This window comes from Scomber scombrus, chromosome 16, assembly GCF_963691925.1.
Source record: "Scomber scombrus chromosome 16, fScoSco1.1, whole genome shotgun sequence".
In the NCBI taxonomy this organism is placed as follows: Eukaryota; Metazoa; Chordata; class Actinopteri; order Scombriformes; family Scombridae; genus Scomber; species Scomber scombrus.
In genome coordinates this window covers 17,519,936-17,537,477 of record NC_084985.1, presented here as the reverse complement: position 1 = coordinate 17,537,477, position 17,542 = coordinate 17,519,936, and the positions used below count along the sequence as shown (strand labels likewise).

The window sequence follows — 17,542 nt, the reverse complement described above, 5'->3', positions numbered from 1 at the left end:
AAGGAACTTTGTATAGGGTGCAGTAAATTAAGTTAGGAGACAGAGTCTATGTGTTTGAATGGGCCGTGCTTGTCTTTGATAAAGCGTGTATGTTTATATTCCTAAAGCGGGGCCACTGTGATATTGTCTGGTATGTGGAGAGTTATAAGAGGCTTGTGCTTAACTCAATCTGCAAGATAAACAGCCCCGGGCAGGAGCGCTTCGTTCTCTTCTTCCTGCCCCATTTCTTGGGTTTTCCTCCTCTTTTTCTCACTTGAAAGTCAATCTTCAAACTCTCTCAATCAAACATTTTTATTCCTATGCATCCCATCCTTCTCCATAATCCATACCACTCCTCTGCCCATACATCTGAGAGGTATTAGTGAAGTGAGTTGAGGTGAATGTGGTGGCTCGTGGTCCAGCTGGGGGTCACCGCAGTCTGGGGACAGGGTCAATTTGAGAGGTCACAAGTCAAGAATGATGGGTGCAGTTGGCACCGTCCTCAGGGAGTGTGAGTGTGTGTGAGTGCTTAATGTGTTACTCTGCTGCCAACTGGGAATGTGGACTCACTTCCTCTGTTTCAGTTCCCTGTCACTCTGTCCCTGCAGAACCCCCCTGGCCCTATAAAGCAGTAATACCGATTTCATTAGACCACAATACTGTACAATACAATATAACACAATATAATGATTATTTCATTTTCAAGTGTTACTTTTCACAAGCTTAGTAAAACAACCTTGTTTTTAGCTTTGTGCATTTTCCAGATCATCCAATGGGTTTAGATTAGGTTTACGCAACATAAGAAGCAGATTTTTTCCCTCCATACCAATAAAGAAACATTTAATCATTCAATTTTAAATCACCAAATTAGAGATACCTTGTTTTAACTGGACTGTGATGATGTATTGAAATACATTTTGTTCCCAAACTGTCTCTTCGGGTATAAAAGGATAAAAAAGTAAACATGGTCATAAAAATGACACAAATGTCAGTTTGGACTCTTGGAGAATATTGTGCTTCTTTCATAACAAATGTGAAATAATGATGGCAGCATTTATAACGCTGTGAATTTATTAGAAGAGATAAAGAAGAACTCACAATTCTGGGACTCAGCAACTGGAAAAATAGATGTGTTTCGACACTGTTTCTACAGAGCATCACACCAAACTGATCAGGTAGACTGCATCCTCAACCTGCCCCACATTCTTACACTGACGGCATATAAAACTTGGTTATTAAATATAATGCACAATATAAATCAAAATGCAAAAACCTCTGAGTGAAGGAGAATTAAATCAAAAAGTCTATATGTTCAAAACTTCAGCCAGTTCACCGTTACAATCAGTTTGGCAAGAGATGAGTAGAGACTGAGGTTTGCAATGATATGCAAAGCAGTTTTTAATTTTATTTCAGAGAATGTCCTCGGGTATGATTGTCTTGATTTGAGATGTATGATTCAAAAGCAGCAGAGCGCAAATAGAAAAAGAGACCTGAGGGCACACACGGGAACACAGGTAAACACGGTCATGATGAACACACACAGCTTCAGGTTGAGATGAAACACAGATAATTAGCAGTAATGAAAACCAGACCTGCAAACCTAGTCTGTGTGTGTGTGTGTGTGTGTGTGTGTGTGTGTGTGTGTGTGTGTGTGTGGGGGGGTGTGTCTGTGTCTCAGACCAACTTCCTCTCACCCCCCTGTCTTTTTATGGTGTTGAGGGTTAATGTAAACCAGGGCTTGTTACTCTGTAATGGGGAACTTCAAAACGAGATGGAAGTGAGGGAGACATAAAAAAAAGAGAGGTAAGACAGGTTAGCCTCTGCTAGAGTGATGAAACAACCCAACAAACTACAACTATACTGTAGAGTGAGAAACCCATTTTTGCAGAGATTTACAGCTCCTGGCATTGTTAAAATACACACAGTCCTGCACCTTTGACTTTTAGATCAGTTTAAAGACTGCAAGGCCAAAGCAGGGAGATGGAAACTGTGATTAATGAGTGGGAGAGAGTGTGTGTTTCAGTCATCAAAGAGTCTATAAATCATAGCACACTTAAATCCAGATAGCCAGATGCCTTCACACTGATAACAAGCGCTCATCCCATTACCTTCAAACGTCAAAGGGGGTGCAGGAGCTCAGTTGCAGGAGCTCTCTTCCCCCTCTTTTTCTCTCTCTCTGATAGGAATGTATTTCCCTGTTTGGTAGGCATGAGAAATCTCCCTCTTTGTGTGTATAACCTATATATATATGTGTGTGTGTGTGTGTGTGTGTGTGTGTGTGTGTGTGTGTGTGTGTGTGTGTTGGAAGCCTCAGAGGTGACATTCCTCCGTGTCAGAGCAACAGCCTCAAGTTTAAGATAACACGGCCACGGCGATCTAAGGGTGGGAATCGATTCCCCCCGGTGGCTGGTGAGGGCCTCAGGTCAGAGCTGATGGCTTTACCTTCCGCACGCAACCCGTGATGCAAAAACACAGTAATGCTCTCATAATCATCCCTCAACAGTCCTATGGAGAGATGTGGAACTCACTAGTGAGTACTGAACTCAGTATCTTTCCACTCTCATTAACTAACTGACATCACTGTTGTAGTCTTGTAATTGCTTATTCCTAGAGGAACTTTTTTACTGTGATATAGTAGCCTTCAAATGTTTATTACAGGACGTTTGTTTGGGTTAAAGATTTAGAAGATCCCATTTATTCCTAAAGTCCTGTTCTAATCTGATCCTACCCTACCCAAATACATCTAAGAACATATTTTCCCCAAGGATTTTCTTTGATATTTTAATTCAAATGATGAGAGGACATGACCTGTCCATTTTGCAGAAGTCATTTAATTTGTCCCATTTCTCATTTTTTATAGGCAAGGGGGCTGTCAACATCTATACAAAGAGTTTTAGAAGAAAAGTTAGTTTTGTTTTTGTTTTTTTAGCACAGCCTGTCTTCATTTCACTTGATCTATGGAAGAACCAACCAGCAGTAATGAAGTAAGTATTCAGATCATTTACTGAAATGTTACTTAAGAATTGTGAGCAAAAGTATAAGTTTAATTCCTGCAAAGTAGAATGGCCCCTATCTGTGTTTTTATGTTATTGGCTCATTAATATTGCTGCATTTTCATGTCATGTCTTAGTTTAATGCATCATATTGTATTAACTGATCACATGCTTTGTATGTGAAAATCACTAATAACTATAGCTGTCAAATAAAAACTGAATAGTGAAGTTTAAAGTACAATATTTACATGTGAATTGTAGGGGAGTAGAAGTACAAAGTAGCAGAGAATGGAAAATAAAGTACAAAAACCTCAAATAGTACAATACTGTATTAGTGTACTTTCTCACCACTACCAACCGGTAAGAATGAAGAATTCTGATTTTTTTTTTGATCAAAAAGTTTTGTTTTTTATCATGTAATATGTTTAAATGTGGATAAGTGGTTCTGTTTCATCATAATTACAGGTATTTGTAATTACATGGTTTCTCCAGTTTGCTGACCCTTACCCACCCCTTTTATCTGTCAAAGCTCTTGGGGTAGCTGCTGTAGCACCTGCAGGAGACTCCCCTGCTGACCTGTGGCTCAGAGGACATCTGGGAATATCATGCATGCCTCCCACAGCTTTACATTCACCCTGTTCAAACAGACCACCGGCTAATTATGGCTTTCCCAGATCCCTGAGCTCAAGAAATCACTACAGAATAAGCCACGGGAATGAGATGTTTTCTTTTGCCCCCTCCACTGTGGTTTAGTTAACTGAGGATTCAGAAACAACCAGTGAAAATAAACTCTCTAGTCTTTTCATTGGCCTGAAGTGTAAAGACTATGGGAAATGACTTTGTGTCAAGATTGTCAAGTATTTAAAACCATTATTGTGTGTCAATGGAGTGTCCACATCAGTGAATTGTCTTGAAGGTGACCATTTTTTAATTAAGCCTTTATAATGAATAGATACCCAAAATGATACTTTCATCTTTTATTAGCAAATATTTACAACATTCAAAATGTGCAGACTCCAGATCCATTCAGCATTCTGTGATATCCCAAAATAAATAGCTTTTATTTGAGTGGGGGAAAATGAATTTCGAACCTGTGTAGAAAAATAAATACAAATACTTCATTTGCTTTGAAACATTGTCACAGGGAATGTGAAATGAATTGTCATTTTTCTCTCATGTTTCAAAACAGAGCAGTTCCTCAGAGCTCATTTTGTTTTTACAACATTCATAGTCGCAGTGGTCTTTCTTCATATCCGTCCTGTCCCATAAGTGCTCCCTTGCAAACATAACAGTCCATGCAACGGGAAATATGAAAAGCCCGCTCTCCTCTGAGGCCTAAAGCACAGTGGCTGGGCTGAGTTTTGCCTGTCTCAGTCCATGTGAAGAGCCGGACTGATCCACTGGCCCTTCAGTCTGGATAATCTGTGAAAAAGATATTGTTTTGATTAAGAAAAGAACATGATATCTAGAAATTTCTAAGACTTATTTTATCCTATGTTAATGCAGTTGAATATGTCCAATGATTTAACCTGGTGGTGAACAAATTGATAATAATGTAATTTTAAACCCCCACTGTGTTTGTAAGCACTCAGTATGATGTACACATTTTACATTGTAAAGTGGTGACATATCTTGGATCTTCCCACTGTGCATAATTTGATGGGTTTTTTGTACCTATACCAGGTCATAACAAAAATGACCTGGCAAAGTAATAGTGGAAGAGTTTGTAGGAGCTGTTAATATAAACACACAAATATTGCCACCAATGGATTGATATACCTATATTATTTTGATTTTTCTGTGCGTAAAATGCGCAAATGGACATTTTGGCACAACTTGGTACAGATTTCTGTCACTGCAGGATGAAAAGTGAAAGGAGCTCAGCTTACCGTGCTGTCCCATCCACAGCAGCCCTGCTAGTGGGACGTAGTAGACAAGGACCACGAGCCCCCCATCCTCCAGACCGAGAACGCGTAACTCAGGCGCTCGTGCGCCACGTAGCTGCAGCTGGTCCCTCGCGCTTCCAACTCGTCGCTCTGCAGAACTTGGCACAGGAAATCGATGTACCGGGACGCCAGCTTCAATGTCTGAATTTTGCTGAGTTTGTCCGACGGGAGGGTAGGAATAATCTTACGTAACGACGTGAATGCCTCGTTGAGGGACTGCGTTCGTTGCCTCTCGCGGATGTTGGCCATTACGCGCTGTGTGTGTAGGTCATCGAAGGAGGGCTCTGGGCTGCTGCTGCCTTCACTGCCGCCGCTCCCAGCACTGCCTCCTCCGCCGTCACAACTCTTCCTGCATTTCTTCTTCCCGGGGTCCGGACTCTCCAGGTCCCCATCTTCCTCCTCGTCCGCAATCCTCCGGGCCGCTCGCCTCTTCCTCGCCCCTCTGCGCGGCAGCTGAAGGTCGGTCTCCTCCTCGCTGTTTCCCGCACTGTCCATCGGGGAAGAGTCCTCTTCTCGCATTGTCTTCTCCAACACTTTTCTATGGCCTGTTGGACCGTTATAATCTCCAGCAACCCCTGCCCCGTATTCCCTGAACTGGTTACAACATCAACAAACACTACAGGTAATAATGAGTGTGGCCTGCAACTTGGGTGAGGGCTGATATTACGGTAAATCTCGTGCGCCACGGAGAGGGAGAGGTGTGTGCCAGACTGGGACGACCGGGGCTCTTATAGCGGGGAGCGGACAGGAGGATTTTTGGGGAACGCTGTGATTGGGTGAGGAGGGGTGTAACATAATACCACAGGAGAAAGAAAGGACTAGCTATAATATCAAGGATAGAGTATAAGACATGCAGACTCATTCACACAAGAAGAAACGGGGGTGTATTTGAGATGAAGGGGCGTTGTTATTGAATCATTTTGTAGGTGCAGCTCTTTGCAGGAACAGAAAGATTTCTCACTCCTTTAGGGATAAATTGTGCCTCTCCCACCCCACTTTACTGTCTCGAATGCACAGTAGTCCTGTTTCCAAACACTCTGCTGGCTAATTTTTAATAAAAGTGAGCAATTTGAATTCATTTGAAAGTCTATAAAAATGATTTTGAGAAGAAAGGGATCTGACAGACCTTCAGACAATCTCACTTACATGTCTTGATTGGGGTTATATTTATATTTCTTATTTGGTTTGTGCCATGGTCCCCAAACCATATCTTGCAGCCCAGTTTAATCCACAACGTGTAAATCTATGAAAACTGTCCATCAGCTGTAACAGGACATAACAGAAATTCTTCTACAAGTCCCTTTCTACATGTCTAAACACTGCCTGAGATGGGAGCAGTGGTGGCGGAGAAAAATATCAGTCCTACTGAAACACAGGAGGTTGTCACAGCAGGAGGCCTGTGCTCGTAAGCAGACCGAGGTGTTTATTTTCCCGTCAGCGGCCCCGCGTTGAGGTATGCGCTTGAATGGGTCTGACTCCCGCAGGGATCTCGACACCGCGGCTCAGGTTTAAAAGACGGGCCGTCCCAGGGAGCTCTCAGGGCGGATCCTCGTGCACAGCGGGATCGCTAAGGCGGTGTTCTGCTGCAGCGCAATGCAAACACTGGAGGTGATAAAGATGGACAGGGAGAAGAGAAAGAGCCACTCGCGCACATAGACCCTAAACATGCACACATGACCACCCAGCGCTGGGTCCTGACGGGAATATATAATATGAAATTCCAGCAGAAATAGCCTGCCTCTACATGTGGCTGAAACTAGATCTGGCCACTTCTGGAGGTGGTCTGTGGTGCGAGTTACCAGCTGTGAGGCCTCACCTCTGATGAATTAGGATGACAGACAAGGAGGTCTCATTGTGCCACAAGAGCCTTTCGGGCCTGCACCCAAAAAGGCTATCTCTGTCTTCTCCGTGAAGTGCATGTTTTGGGGTTTGCCGGTCTCTCTTTTCTCTCTCATCATATCTCAACTCAATTCACACCTCAGTGCCAAAGATTATATCCAGCCTCATGGTGAGTCTCGGATTTGTGATTCAAATCCCCTGCATAAACCTCATTAGCAGGTGACACAGGTGATAAGACCCCCAGTGGCCAATAAATAGCTTTTTTGTTTGTTTTTCTAGGAGAGGAAAACCTCTGGCTGTTCTTGTTCTCAGCCACACCACGACTGCCAGGTGAGGCCAGCGTCTATTTCGCTCTCCAAGGTGCTGAAAAAAACCTCACCTGAGGCTTCAGCCTCTCACTGCACTATGACTCAGGAATTCTTAAATAATATATAAGCCAAGCCTATCTTCTATTGAATATATCAAAGTTGTATTAAAGTGTACAGAATATGATCATCTACTTTTTTAAACGGCTAATAGATGCAGTCTTCTAAACATGGTAACGAAATAAATTAGGCATATTAGTAGGCTATACTTTGGCCTACACGAGTTTAAATCTAATTGTATGTTTTCCTTATAATTGCAATGCAGAGCAAAAAAAACGCATACATTACTTTGGCCTATACATTTATTTATTAAGCAATAATAATATTATATATAATAAGGAAGTGTTCTTAACTTATTTATGTCACATCTCATAATTTAATATAAGACTATTATGTTGCCACCGATATACTTTTCTCAGATAAAAATGTGCTTGAAACTTTGTAAAAGAAAAAAAAAAGTAAAGTCTAAAATATTCCTTAAATCCTTTTGTCTACCTTTATGATACAATAAACGGGCATATACCACATGTTTGGATGTAAAAAGTGGAGCTACATTTAAAATATTTCATCAGTTCGTCAATGTGTCTTTGTCAATTATAGTCTTGTTCATATTGGACAGCTGTGACTCAAGTGTTCTCCAGCAGGTCCCTCATGAAGGAGATGTACACCATGGCCAGGCGGAGCGTCTCAATGCGGGACAGTCTCTTCTCGTAGGCGAATGTAGGAACTTTCCTCCTCAGTTCATCAAACGCCTCGTTCAGGCTAAACATCCGCTTCCTTTCTCGCACATTGGCAGCTTGCCTCTGGACCATGGTGATGATCCTCCTTCGTTTGGACTGCGTGCACCCGTGCGCCCCGCGGCTGTAGTACTTGGGTGAACCCATCACCAGATGCTGCGCAGTGCTCACCCCGTCTTCCAGGTCCCGGCTCCAGGGAGAGTCGCTCAGGCGTGTCTGGTTGTCCGGACTAGAAGAGTTATCATCCACCTGCTGTTTTGCTCCCAAAGCGTACTTCTGCGGAAAATCCATCAGGTTTATATCACTGACAAAATGTATTAACGTGGAGTCCAATAAGCGACTTTGCATCTCCATATTTAGTCCCCGACTGAATGTCAATATGTCTGATTTATCTATGCTATTCAGTTAAGCTCACAACTGTGTTCAGGACCAGCTACAATCATTCACTAAAGCAGCATCTCAACAAGTATATCCAACCATCTCCAAATCCGGTCAGAGCACGATAGGGTGAGATCCTATTTGGCTCAATTCCAAGAGCCTTTCCAGCTGTTTTAATAAGTTGTCTATGCCACCTCACAGCGTGACATCTTTCATATCTCCCTGAAGCCTCTAAATTGAGTCAATTTCTGTCGTTAGTCGGTCGGTAAATGGGTTGAATCCGAGTAGAGAGGCTTAAAAAGGCAGAGAGGAAGCTGCAGGGCCCCGCCAATTGATGCGATGTCCTTCTGGAGGCCCTTAATGAGCTTCTGAAGAACGGGGGCTCTCGACAGAGGGTCATACAGTGTTGTTTGCACTTTCCTCTCTGCTTCAGAAGCTAAATAATGACACTTTTATCACTTAAACAGGCCAGGGGAAGACCAAATACAACATTCTCTAACAGTCACTATACACCACAAGCTTTTCTGTTGCAAATTAAAGCAAATAGCTGCCCGTTTCCATGGCAGGACAGAGTCCACACTACAGGGACTGCTGAGAAGGACACTGGTGTAACTGTGGGCTTTAATCCTCTGGAGAGAGAGTGCTGGGTCATGAAGAAGTCTGCAGTAGTGAGACTACATTTGCTGTAGTGTTTGATGATAATATATGTGATGACAACGATTTGAAAAGTGAGTAGTGGCTGATCATTTCAGTCTGACCTGAATAGTTGGTTAAGGCTTTGTTGAGACTACTTTGTTGAGACTAACCTTAAAATACAATTTAATTGGTTGGCAACCGTTTTTCATACTTTCCTGAAAGCCAATAGTGAAACAGTTGATAGATAATTTCCCCACTAATTCATGGTCATGTTTTATGTGCATAACAGATCATTATGTGCAGAGGAAATGCAGCTGTGAACAGTTGTAAGGTCTAGTTTACTGCATATTTGCCTGGGTTATGACCTGCAATGATTAACTGCAATTGATTGTAATGCTGAACAGTGCAGAAGCACATGCATATTTATTTTGGTTATAGATGCTGCTGTGTCCAAAAAACTAGGAGTACAGACTGTTGAACTGCTTCACAGTACTGTTAGATTATGCACAGGGGGACATCAGCTCCACATTTGACTTGCCAAATAGAATTTCCTTCTTGGTTAACCTAATAAAGCTTTTCAAATGTAATACAATTTTACTTTAATGCAGGCAAGACGACTAAGAACATAAACATTGATCATCCTAATAACTGAATGGACTGTGAGAAGAGTTATATTTGATACACAAATCAGACATGGAGGCTGCCAAAACTGTCTCTAGAGTTTACGTTTCTCGGGGTTAAATAACTCACTCAAGGGCAACTAAACTAGTGTGGTTGAAGGAATTGGAGGAGTACGCTGTTCTGAAAGTTGCTGAATTCAGCCAGTGTTGTGCTGGTGGTTTTAAAGCTGAATTCACATGATGACAAATTGTTCCAGAGGCTTAATTGAATCCAACTTTCAGCCATACAAGACTGGATGGAGATAATTGATCTCACAAAAAGTATAAGAAAATTACTGATCCTTAAAGATAAATTCTCCTTTGGATTGTCTTTTATGGGAGGTCATAGGTCATGACTGATCCAAGAACAGCACACATGCAGGGCAGAGATCTGCACTGTGTGAGAAGTTGCAAATTATACTGCAACAAAAAGTGAAAGCATCTAAATGGATCTGTTTAGTGGTCTTGTGCAACAGGTATAGATTTGAGTGGCCAGACCTATGATGTTTTTAAAAACATTGACAGCTGATATGGTAACACTTAATCATACACTGATGGCAGTGTAAGCAGACATTTTTGAGGAGTGTTTATTAATGCAATTTGTCAACAACTGATCATATGAAGCCTCTATACCTGGTGTATGAACATGTAGTTACAATATATCTTTATGTGTTTAACATTTTAAAACCAACCTGTGAATAATTTGAACATATGTGTAAGCTTTCATTGAATTACTTATGCTGTAAGAATTTCTTCTCTTCACAGCAATATTAAGCATTCTTTAATTGCTTATACGCAATTTATGGATTAATCATTAGATGAGTAAAAACTGTTGACAAAGACATTAACACAATGCCCTTACATATGCTAAAAAACATTATAGTGTGTTATTATATGACATCAAGTGCTTACACACTACTTCTAGAAGATAATAGGGGCAGTTGAAACCAAGTGTTACTGCAAGTTCTAATCAATCATACATAAATAGACACAAATGCCATAAAATTACTCCAGAGTTTTCTAATCCATGTTATACTTTGGTGGTTTTTGTCTTGTTGTCCATCAACGATCAATAAACAATAAAACAATAAAAAAACAATTTATATCTGCTTTGAAGTTGCCTGGAAGTGGGAGTACTGATCAACTTCCAGTAGCTGTGAACACATCAGTGACGTACCAACAGAAATCCTCTGTCTTTTTTCTTGCATTTTGAAGTGCCTTATACATTCCTGTATGATTATTTCATATACACAAGAGTGCTACAGCAGTGAGTGTGTCTTGTATACACACTCCAACCTAAGTGTATCCTCTCCATCTCCCTCCACCGCCTCTTCTTCCTCTCGCTCTCTGTTTTCCTGGCAGGCAGATAAACATGATGGGACATTCCGCCGGTTGTCGTGGAAACGCTGAGAAAGCACAGCTGGGCGGGAGAATATGAGGTAATCTCACCCTGGGGCTGCTGGGTAAATATTGGTCTTAAATAAGGAGTAAAACCCCAAAAGAAGCACACACACAAACACACACAGACACAGACACAGACACACACACACACACACACACACACACACACACACACACACACACACACACACACACACACACACACACACACACACACACACACACACACACACACACACACACCTACAGATCACACATCTCCAATTTTGGACAGACCTTCACAAAGACACTCATAATGGCCCATTTCCTGCTCTGCTCTGTTATTACTGGGTGCACCGAGGGAAATTAATGATAGTTTGTGATGTGAATAAATGTTTGTGGAGGTAAACAGTGGAGGTTTGACAGAAATGACCTCAGTATGAAACGGAAACCTTGTGATGACGTATGGAATTGAAGTTTAATTCAGTCAAATAGATTTTCTTCATGTCTAGAACAAACTGTATGAGGTTATGATATAAATTGTTTATGTTTCAACAGTGTCTCAATGTATTAAAACACAGCTTCAGTTTAAATTTTGAACTGAGTGACTGCATTCAAATACCCAACTCAGTCCATAAATTGTAATGCATTATCCTACAGCGCTGCAGCAGAGAGAACACTTGACACTAAATTCCTCTTGGAATTTGGGTCCATATATCACCATAATACCACAGTAAAATATGAGTAGGCGGCCTGGGAAGTACCAGAGTTGGGTTCTGCATGTTGGGAAACATGAATTCACTGATTTCACATGATTGAGTGTGAAAAAAGTGTGTATTTTGTGTGTGTATGTGTGTGTTTGTGTGTTTTCATTCTGAAGTTAAAGTTGTCATTTGGTAGTTTCTTTTACTGTAGACATCACTGGAGAACAGTATGTGTCCAGTGTGCTGCTCAAGAGCAGCCAGAGCTGTTCTCACCATGTAAATCTGTCTTCCAACTCCTCTCTGGCTCTGTCCTCGGTGTGCTATAAGAACACGGCCAAATTTCTCCCACCACCACTGTAAATCTGAAATTAGACACTTCTCTCTCATTCTCTTCCTTTGTCTGTTTCGCTTTCTCTCCCTATCCAGAGAAAACGGTCTTTCTTAGTTGCTTCTGTTACTTTTTCTTTTTTCTTTTCTTTCTCTTCACGTCACTGATTGAACATAGAGTACAACCCTCACCTCTCTAACTTCTCTCTAGAGTTGAGCTGGCGTGAAGGTTGATGCTGCACATGTTGTTGAATATAAAGGCAGAATTGTTATACTTACATTATAAACCTTGCACAATAGATTTTGGCAGTACTGTGCTTAACTATGGCCATGCCAATAAAGCGAATTTGGATCTTGAAGCTGCCATTTTGAGAGAAGCAGGGAGTCAAAGGGAGATAGAGGGAGTATGGGCAGATGAGTTTAACTTCTGACCTATCTGCCTCTTCTTCATCATGTCACCCTGATGCTTTCTCTCTCTCAGTCTTTCTTTCCTTTAGCTCTCCACACCCAGAATCTGACTCATTGGTTCACTTGTCCCACCTTCCTCTGAATCTCACCCTCTGATTGGCTGGGCACTTTAGCCAACAGCCAGTCATGGAGTGTTTACACAGCTGGGTGGCCAGTGAAAGGTAGAGCTCATGTATGTGTGTGTGCATGTGCGTGCTCGTGGAAGTTGGATAAACCCACATCATATATCTCCTCTCCTCACCCCCCCCCCCTCCCTTCTCCATTACTCCCCCTCTTCCTCTGAACCTACACCTCCCACTCGCCAAAACCGCTGCATGCCCTCAACTCCTCCTTTCTGAATTACCCCTCCCTCTCTTAATCCATCCTCTCAACTCCCTCAGCCACCGCCACACAAAAAATCTCATTGCGTGGCTCCCCCCACCCACCCTCACCCAATGTCAGCACCTTGCCTCTGCTCTCCCCCTTCTTATGCTGTCTGAGTAATGTCTGTGTTTATTTTCTGAAAGAAGGTCACCCACTCTTTACTGTGTACTTTAAGGGTGCCATGTTTCATTTGTTTTAAGACTCATATTCTCAACTCTACGTGTGTTGCATGCCTAAATTGCCAGGAAGAGTGATGCCACTCTTTGACGATAATGATGATGACTAAGATTGGAGCGGCATGCCTAAAGCAGTTTGGCAGTGTAGGTTTATCCTGTACATGTTTGTCTGGGTTTGTTTGTGCACAAGTCATAATTTGTTAAATCAGCATCTCTCTGTGTTCACATTGAGGTAGTTTATGTGAAATATGTTTATGCATGACTGTTCCAGATAGATTGAGCTTTTTTCCCCTTCTCACCACAGTGGTAAAACTGCTTAAGAAATGAGGCAAGTTGGAAAATATGGACAACACTCAAGAGGAATAGCCCTAATTCTCACAACTTTTGAATGAAAGCATGACTCTTTCTCTTCTATACTGGGAGGAGGCTTGTCAAGGATTCACAGTATCCAAGTGTCAAAAGAAATTTCTTTTTCCACCTTTTTGTCAGTTAAATATGATCGGACACAATGTTTGGGAATTGTGCTGCATATTTATAAGGATTGGGCTGTTGCCCTTACAAACCTTAGGGAATTTATTTCTATCTAAAATGTGGATGAAAATGATGAATATGCTCTAGCTGATCCTGAGCAGATGCTGTGAAAAAGAATGACAACACAATAACAACCGACTGTACGGAAGGACTTAAAAACCAGATTATGTTTCAATGCCTTTCTGTGAAAGTGATTTTCTTAGTTTCTGGTGCTTGCCTTACTGTAAATTTTGTAAACTGTCCATAGACTGTATATAAATATGAATGCAGTGAAGGGTGACATCACTCATTTGTTTACAATGGAGCTGGTTTGAAGCACAGAGCTGGTGCTTATGATGTATGATGTTTTCTATTTTTACAAGTGCAGGGTGTCCTAGTAGCCTTATAGAGCAGCAGGTGAAGGAACTGTCAATCACAGCTGCCAATCAACACCCACGCAGCAGACACTGAAGCCTACTGTGTAAGTCTTCAAATGTTATTAAAGGAGCAATAATTTCCAAAATGACCACAGGCACACTTATTAGTGGACTTGAATTTAGTGATTGAGACCATAATGACTCATTGAAAAAAAAAGAATTGATTAAGTGTTTCTAGAGAAATGTTGACGTTTTCTGAATGGGAGCCAATAGCCAGGGAATTTCTGGAGCCAGTATCAAGTGTCCATTGGTGGCATTGCACTTAAAGGTACATTGGCTTCAACCTCAACTTGTGGTTGTTGCCGCTTGGTACAGACATGAGAGCAACAAGTTGTGGTTTTATAGGGGTTTTGGGACTTTTACTCAGCCGGGTGCACTGACTTCCTGGAGTCTTGTTGTCACTGCAAGGATGCCAGACAACTATTGGAGGCTCCAGGAAGTCATTGTGCCTGGCCAAGAAGTGGTCAGAAGTGTGAAGTGTGGTTTCTCATCTAACTCTTGGCAAGAAAGTCAGTAAGCCTATTTCCCAAAATGTCTAACCATTCCTTTTAAGATGAATACAGTTGACTACACAGCTCTTGATAGCCTTAAACCTTTATCACAGCTACACACAGTTTGTAGAATCAACTCAAGTAAATGGAAATGCTTCTCTCACTGTGACTGATCAGCTGATGATTTGCAGCATTTCCTAATTTTTTGGGAAAAGCATCACAATGTTTAATCTTTAAAAAATGTGCTCACACCACTTATGCAGCTTCAAAAAGAAAGTGAAATAAGAGTTACAGAGGTTTTGGAAAATTACAAACTTCAAAAATCACCTTCAGCTCATGTTTACATGACACAGACAGTATATAATGCAACTGTGGTGCATGTTGATTATTTCTCATGCTACACTGATAAAGTATTTGTCTGTTTCATTTTGTGTTAAACATATTTATCACATGTAGACTTTGTCATTAATCAAAATGTGCTTGCTTGCCAGAGTCAGCGGTTGGTTCACTGATCAGAAGAGCCTCTTTCAAATTCTTGTCAATTACTTTATAAGTGCTTTTCCAGCAATCAGCTCTAATGTACACATCATCATCAGTGTTTCAGCCACCCAGGCTTTTCTCTCTCATCATCTCCTCTTCTCTTTCTTTTTCTGTTTATCTCACCCTCTTTCATACCCATACCTTCAGCTCTGCAGTGTGACATAAAGGTTGTCATAAAAATGTAATAATAAAATATTTAGTTGTGTCCTGGGTATTGTCCTGTAAAGCTACATGACTAAACATGAGATCATTTTTTCCAGACCCAGAAGCTTTTTTTCCCCCTCAAGGCTTATTTATTTTTCTGTGGTTTTGGGAGGTTTTGGTCGAAAGTCTGATGATATGCTGTGTGTGTTCCCCACTTTACCCCTCCCCTCATTACTCCTCTCTGCTTTTCCGCTTTCCTCTCGATTTATATGCTCAAGGTGATAAAGATACATTTTTTACATTAGCTTGTTGTTCCACTGTAAATCATGGGGCTCTGTTTGGCTCTCACAATATGATTTGGCCTCATTTTTTCACTATTAGCTTTGTCTCTGTGGATGATGTTACAATCATAATAGATGCATACAGTTAAGATTAAAAAGTAAGTCACACTTTTTCTTTTTGTCCTTTTCTTGTCATATTTCCCCAGTGTTTTGAATGTAGGAGTTACGGTTTGGTCTGAACACTGTCTAGACGCCAGTGAGCCTCCCATTACCTTCTGATTATACTGAGCCCTATTAATCTCACTGGACTGGCGGGCCAGAGCAAAGCACGCATGCACTCACACACTCTCACACACACATGCACGTGCAAAACTCAAATACAAGTAGGCAGACACAAAGAAAATAAGAAATGTCAGGTACATAATTAAATAATGATATGCATAAAAGTAGGAACTGACGTGTCATTTGGGTGCACAAAATATCAGATGGATGGAAAAAGCAAAAATATGAATGAATGCTAGATATGAACAATGAGACAATATTCAAAATGAGTGCGGAATATAATATAAACATGTTATGTGCACAAAAAGAAGTACTTACACATGAAGTGTCAGGACACTATTCAAATCGTTTAATAAAAGTTGAAAAACCACAGTGTAAAAATGAAAACCCTAAACTGAAACAAATATTACTCATAAACTGTGTTGAAGTGAGAGTTCTTTCACATTTACACATTTATGAGTAAAGAAGTTGGAAAAATATGACATTAGAGAAGTTAGAACTGGCTGAATAGCTATGTGGAGGGCAAGTTTCAATATCTTAAAATCATCTTTCGTAATTGTATAACAGATCTAAACTATTCCTTAACTTCAATTTTAAGGAATAGTTGCATTTTAAGAAGTATGCTTATTTGCTTTCTTGCCAAGAGTTATTTGAGAAGATCTATACCACTCTGTGGTATCTGTCCGTGACGTAACAATCAGCAGCTGCTTAGCTTAGCTTAGCATAAAGACTGGAATTGGGGTAACTTTAGCCTGGCTCTTTAAAGAAGCGTGATGGTACTTTTTACGTCTTTAATATGTGGAGCATTGCATTGCAGGATAGTTAGCAGAAAGTCCCATGGACACTACTTGTGTCCATGGCTTGTACACGGTTCCAATGTGGAGTATTTGATGACACTTCTCATCCAACTCTCACAAAATAAACAAATAATTGTAGTCTATTTTGAAACTGTTAAACTATTGCTTAAAGGACTAGTTTGTAGGATTTAGTGGCATCTAGCAGTAAGGTCTGAGGAAGAGCATTGTACCCGAGACGTCACTACTGGTGATATCCAAATAGATTGCCTGCATTGGGAGCTGCACTGTACGGACTCTTCTCTTGATCTAGCAGTAAGGTTGCAGACTGAAACAAACTGAATACCTCTAACCATCCCCTTAAAGGCATGTAGAAGAACCCACAGTGGCAGCGAAACAAAAAATGCAAAAGGCCCTCTTGAGACCCAGTGTTTGGTTTGTCAGTTCTGGGCTACTGTAGAAACATGGCAGTGTAATATGTTGGTCACCATAGAAGAGGACCTGCTCTTTATGTAGATTTAAAGGGCTCATTCTAAGGTAATGAAAGCACAACGATTCGTATTTTCATGGGATTATACACTAACAAAAACATATTTATGCTATATTCCATTTCTGCAAAATCCATTCCGCTAGATGCCACTAAATTCTACACATTGGTCCTTTAAACTTAAAAATATATGCAGTATCACAAAATCGAAAGCTCAACTGAAGGATTTAAATTCATCTGAATGTCTGAGGGACCTCCTGTTTGTTGGGTATTAAATCCTTATTTTGTTGTTGTCAACCTCTGTCCAGATGCAGAATGTTACACACTGAGAGAAGAAGAAGTTAGACTTAACCATGAGAGTGTCATGTCCTCTACTTAAGATTCATTAAAACATTTCACTGATGACTCCCCGAGGTATGCACCAGATAATAACCGCGTGAAATTGGACATACACACAATAAATCAAAAGACAAACCTCGAGCAGAATGGTGTCACAGGAAACACCCGTCTGTCGTCACCAGGGTTACTGAGGGCAGGACGGTGGGTGTTGGGTGCCAAGGAAACAAACTAACTATGGGAATCCAGCTCACCAAGCAAAAGTAACGTTTACTTTCAGGGTTAAAAGT

General features: G+C 41.0%; 2 protein-coding genes across 2 annotated transcripts; both read right to left on the bottom strand.

Moving 5' to 3' along the window:
• Positions 1 to 4,888: 4,888 nt before the first annotated feature.
• On the bottom strand, positions 4,889 to 5,437 carry twist1a (twist family bHLH transcription factor 1a). Its single transcript, XM_062436044.1, has one exon. It carries the CDS (start codon positions 5,435 to 5,437, stop codon positions 4,889 to 4,891), a length of 549 nt encoding a protein of 182 aa, XP_062292028.1.
• Positions 5,438 to 7,748: 2,311 nt separating this feature from the next.
• Positions 7,749 to 8,213, bottom strand: LOC133996462 (fer3-like protein). Its single transcript, XM_062436045.1, has one exon. The coding sequence runs from the start codon at positions 8,211 to 8,213 to the stop codon at positions 7,749 to 7,751; it is 465 nt and encodes a 154-aa protein (XP_062292029.1).
• Between the last annotated feature and the right edge of the window lie 9,329 nt (positions 8,214 to 17,542).

Excerpts from the sequence above, each read along its gene's own strand:
- twist1a (XM_062436044.1), bottom strand. The coding sequence starts at position 5,437 with ATGCGAGAAGAGGACTCTTCCCCGATGGACAGTGCGGGAAACAGCGAG.
- LOC133996462 (XM_062436045.1), bottom strand. The coding sequence starts at position 8,213 with ATGGAGATGCAAAGTCGCTTATTGGACTCCACGTTAATACATTTTGTC.